Source organism: Physcomitrium patens, chromosome 4 (assembly GCF_059467195.1).
Source record: "Physcomitrium patens ecotype Gransden chromosome 4, ASM5946719v1, whole genome shotgun sequence".
Classification (NCBI taxonomy): Eukaryota; Viridiplantae; Streptophyta; class Bryopsida; order Funariales; family Funariaceae; genus Physcomitrium; species Physcomitrium patens.
The window spans coordinates 1,279,401-1,284,538 of record NC_143413.1 but is presented as its reverse complement, the minus strand read 5'-3'; the positions used below and the strand labels follow the sequence as shown (position 1 = coordinate 1,284,538).

Sequence of the window (5,138 nt, the reverse complement as noted above, 5' to 3'; positions counted from 1 at the left end):
CAAGTTTTTCTTGTCGTCAATAACTTCGAGAAACCATTACTCGGCCATGGTGACTCTACAACATCTCTCGGTCTTGCAATGAGGAGATCATCATGAGGGAGTTTCTCAATTACAGCAAGTCTCCACGAAGAAACTGCAATGTAGGCTTTTGTGAAGCAACAATATGAGCAGCAACAGTGAATATTGCAATCGTTTTCCAGGGTTAGATCAGTGGGGTAAAAACTGCGATTGAGAACGGGTTCTGCTGGCTGCTCGTTGTGGTAGAAATATAGGCTTTATTTATGAGGTCAAACAATCGAGTCCTGGTATAACACCAGGAGATAGTACTGTACGTGTAGTACGTAGTACGACTAAGTTACACATGCAAAAATTCGCTAACTTGCTCCAACGCTACAGGAAGAGCACAGAAAGACAGGTCAAAAATTCGAGCCCAGAACTAACCCACTGTGGCAACGAGTGGGATCCAAAAACTAGGCACGGTTATTCGGTAGAGTGTGATGACTTTTCTACAGAGGCAGAGTACCACAAAGAAGGCTCTAAAGGGATTTCTAGCGCCGCGCGGGGCCATAAAGCGGAGTTCCAAGTGGCTCTACAGAGATGTGGTAGAATTCTTTAACTGTTCGTCACATAGTGAATTGGAAAGCACTTCCAGCTTATACTCAGATGAGTGGCACGTAGCGAACGCCCAACTCGTTGGTCTTCTTCACAGTCCCATCGAGTAACTTGTCAATAATAACAAGCTCCTGCTCATTTTAATCAGCAGTGCAATTATTAGAGGTAGGGTTGGAACCGAAATCCATGACATAATGATGGAGAGTACACGGTCTACGAAAACTTTCAGAATACCCCGGTTGCGTCAGAAAGGTCTACCTGAGAATTGGTTCCCACAGGAATAACCATTCGCCCACCTGGCTTCAGCTGCCTCACTAGAGCCTCAGGAAGTTCTGTTCATTCAAGCAATACACAAGATTAAGGTGAGAATTTTTAAGAACTTTCCTCATGGCTGGAGAACAATGTTGCTCAAGATCACTATCAGGGAAAGGTGGCGATATACCTGCTGCTGCTGCTCCCACGTGGATGGCATCGTAAGGCCCGCATTCCTCCCAACCAAGCTTCCCATCCGCCACTGCATTTCATTCCAGCACTTGGCTTGTCAGAGGCAGAACACTTCATCAGTCGTCACTCTGAACTGCTACTAAAAAAATCTAACACTAGTACGTAGAAGATCCCTCTTAAATCTAGGCTGGCCCCAACAACGCTTACGTGATGGACACAGCACCTCGGACCAACCTAGATTTCACAGCAAAACTCAGTTTCTTTTGCTACCGAAGGATGACTTCATAACGTTGGCTGTAAATGGTTACCATGAACAACAAGGTGGCCTTTCTCTAGCAGGGGGCCAGCTGGAGTTAATTTGATAGCTTCAATCGACCGTGAGGCGAGTTCAGAAATGTGCTCTACACCCACGGTGTGACCGGTTTCTCCAACCTGGGGTGTCAAAAAAGAATTCAGAATCCAGTCACAAACTGCACTTGTTGAGACCATGCCTACAGCGAACAAACCACATTCATTTTAACTAACTCTAGAAGGATCGGCGGTGCTTCCAGTCTAGATAATATACCATGAGGCCAAACACAGCGGTGAGGTAACCGGATCCAGAACCAACGTCAAGGACGACGTTTCCAGGCTTCAGGTAATCAGCCAGCAGAGACAGACAGAATGAGTGCTGCGGAAACAACGATGCTCGTTAGTGAGCGGGTATAACCTCGAGTGAAGTCCTACAGTCTACAAATCCAACGCTGAATTTAGTCATGAAACAATAGAGTGCATTGTGAAAATCAAATTGGGGGGGCAAGAAAGGAAGGGGATGGTACCATGTGCGGGGCAGAGATTGTTGCTGAATGCCCTGAAATATCCACCAAACACGAGTAGCACTTAGTTCTCGCAATCTTTCGTCCGACAATAAATCTCAACAGACAATACCAAACCAATCTTTGGAGAAGTTAAATCTGCTCACACCGTGCTGACATTACCTATGACTTGAGGAGCATCATTGTAAGCCAATCTCGCATCCGGCACAAAGAGCTTTCTGTCCACTTTGTACATGGCAAGGGCCGCCTCTGGTGAAGTGAGGATCTTTTGGTCTGTGAAAGCACAATAAACGGGGTTAACAGTTTATGGCACTTCACGGCAATGGCGATACACAAGCAGCGCTAAAATTGCGCTCAAGAATCTACTTCAGTTGTCCAGAAACCGATGAAGATCTGAGTCTTTCAGCGTGGACCAGTGTGCAGAGTAAAACGCAAGTTATGCGAATATGCAGATAAGTCGTCAGCTTAGGAAGCATCGTGCGCGTACTCTGCAAGTTAGAGATCAGCTCGGCGTTGGTTGCTCCATGACAACGCCACATCATCTCATCGCCAGGTGAACTTGGCGCCGGCGGGTACTTGCCCGGCGGCGCACAAGGGGCGAGATACGGCTTCCCAATTTTCCCTTGTTTTCTTTGTCTCGAAAACTCCGCTTGATCCGCGCCCAGGGAAACGGAGGTTCTTTAATGCCTCTTATGATATGAGGAAGTTGATGGAGCTTGTTATAGACGATCGCTGCAGTAGTATTCGAAGACCTCGGAGGGATAATTTATGGATGTAGATGTCTAGGTTAAAATTATTTCGGTTCAACAACCCTTCGCGAATCCTTCAGAAGTTTGTGAAAAACTCAGAATGTAGAAAGAAGGATTGATAACTTAATTACGGAGAGTTGAGTGATGCACAAGAGAATCCCGAATTGCGATCGTGGAACGAAGAACAACTCAAAAAACTGGACTCATGGCACGGAGATACAGAACTTGGGATTATCGGGTGACAGAGAGAATACTTCAATCTAACAAAATTTAGCCCCAATGCAACGCACACAGGACGACCACTCGCTAATCCACACACTGCCGCGACATCGAGACTCTGCAATGACTTCCTCCGAAAAGGAATCTAATTCCCAACCACTGCGCAAAACCTGGTACCTGAACAACACAATACTGCTATAACGAAAATCACAGTTGCTTCAAAAGTAGGCAGTGGTACCAGAACCCGACAGAGATCTAGGCAACACTGACACAGCTCATCAGTCTCTCAGCAACAAGACCACCACAGAACTCAACAAATTGTCAAGAACCGACAATCAGAGCACTACCAGTGTCACCTCTGGAAAGAAACTCATAAAGTGTATTTCACCACCAAGGGAGGTTAATTCACAACACTACTAGCACTCGAAGAAGAGAGCAAACGCAAACAGGTTCGCAGAACTGGCTTGTAACAGGATGGCACTAAGATATTAGGGCCTGAACTCGAAGAATGCACTTGAGAAGAGACACTGGGAAGGAAGACGATTGCCAGCGATAGGAAACAAAAGGGGCAATGGCTTATATAAGGAGAGCGAAACCTCTCGATACAGTTGCTAGCACACAGTGAGGAAGAGGGTTTTACGGGACATGGTTTACTGCAGGGAATTCTGCGACGGCAAAAATTATTCGCCACTTCCGCATGATCTCAGCACCACTGCAGCTGTTACTGTCTGTAAGGCATCCTGAGCTAGTCCCCCCCCCCCCCCCCCCCCACTACCACCGCGGTGGTGGTGCTCTTGACTCATCATCAGTGATTAACGGCGATCATCTCGACTGCTGCGCCGTGGACGAAGAACCCATAGACTCACCGGTGACGTTAGCTGCCATTTTAGGTGGCTTCCCTTCTACACACGACTACTATTTATTCTCATGTTTGTATATAATTATTATTGTTTCTGTATACTTAGCAAATTTAGCTTTGTTTTGTGTACGTGTGTTGTTTTTACACAAACTGGTATAAACATGTACTAGTCCATCATGCATGGTTGACATTTCACTCTCCTGACCCAAGTCACCAACCTATTCGTTGCTATTGTGCAATCTTAGGTGTAATATATGTCAAATTTTGGTAATTTAAAGTTAATTTTGGGTATTTAACTCATAGTGCTTTGGATATTGTAATGGACTGAGATCATCTCTTGGAGTTTGCAATACCATCCACCTAATTAGAAGAAGAAGATACAATTGTTTTAGACATCAAATGGCAACTCAATTGGTCTCTTGCCAAATTTGCCTTCTCCTTCTTCTCATTGGAGTTTTGAAAATTGGAAGAGGGGCGGCTGCTTATTTCTAGATCCATGTTTTTAAACAAATCTTGTAAAACATGCTAATGTCCAAATTATTGGTGTGAGGGGAGTGGTGATGGTCCAACATCCCAAGCACCCACAAATATATTTATATAATACTCTATGCTTTTAACACTTAAAAAAAACCATTCTCCATTAATTTATGTTTATGTTTTTAAGTTTTAAGTATTGGAGGATTACAAAAAATCATTGTTCACGTGTTAGTATCTATAAATAAATATTACTAATTTTACAACCTCTTAGTACTAACTTGACATATTTTTGGTAATTAAATCTGCAAAGAACCTACAACCCACGTGTTATGTTTCACACTGCTAAATATTTGTTAGTATTTGTGGTTATTTGTGCCTCACAAAAAGTTTAAAGAGGATTAGTTCAACTTTTTTTTGTAAATTACCATGTTGTTATTTTGTGTGTTTCAATAAAATTGCACTGGAGTGTGGATATTAGCATGTACTTTAGATTTTAGGTGCTTATTAGGTGCTAATCATGCAATATCCATATGGATTATGTGCCCCCTTTCCAACAGAGAAGGGGTTGTGGGCCAACATCTAGATGGTCTCATAGATATGGCTACTGTCCACAAGCAAATATCATGAAGAATGTGATTTTTTTCTTTTCTTTTTTGTGTTTATCTTTTTAAATATAAATATGTATGTATATATGTATATATACATAGTAACATATGGGGATTTGTTACAAAATGGACTAATTGATCATGGTTTTGTGAACAAGTGGATATTTCATTTTTGGACTTTGCAATCATGTAGCACATAAAACAACTGAAGTTGAACACTGAAGATGTTACAAATGTGGAGGTATGTACATTCAATGATGTAACTAACCAGGGTGGAAAATATGTACAAGGGTTTTGGTGAAAACTTCAATGACTTTTTTCAGATTTGATTAAAAGTGTTGAGTAATATAATTTGAAC

The 5,138-nt window shown here is 42.8% G+C and overlaps 1 protein-coding gene across 1 annotated transcript; it reads right to left on the bottom strand.

The window, feature by feature from the left end:
• Positions 1-255: 255 nt before the first annotated feature.
• Positions 256-3,382, bottom strand: LOC112280944 (protein-L-isoaspartate O-methyltransferase 1). The gene is made up of 8 exons (XM_024516911.3): positions 2,359-3,382; positions 2,034-2,144; positions 1,875-1,906; positions 1,622-1,726; positions 1,365-1,488; positions 1,055-1,126; positions 871-944; positions 256-743 (listed from the first exon to the last, which is right to left on the bottom strand). The coding sequence occupies exons 1-8, from the start codon at positions 2,411-2,413 to the stop codon at positions 660-662; spliced, it is 657 nt and encodes a 218-aa protein (XP_024372679.1). The 5' UTR covers positions 2,414-3,382; the 3' UTR covers positions 256-659.
• Between the last annotated feature and the right edge of the window lie 1,756 nt (positions 3,383-5,138).

Excerpts from the sequence above, each read along its gene's own strand:
- LOC112280944 (XM_024516911.3), bottom strand. The coding sequence starts at position 2,413 with ATGATGTGGCGTTGTCATGGAGCAACCAACGCCGAGCTGATCTCTAAC. Across the intron at positions 2,145-2,358 it reads GCTGATCTCTAACTTGCAGA|ACCAAAAGATCCTCACTTCA; the intron begins GTACGCGCACGA and ends GTGCTTTCACAG. Across the intron at positions 945-1,054 it reads CGTGGGAGCAGCAGCAGCAG|AACTTCCTGAGGCTCTAGTG; the intron begins GTATATCGCCAC and ends TTGAATGAACAG.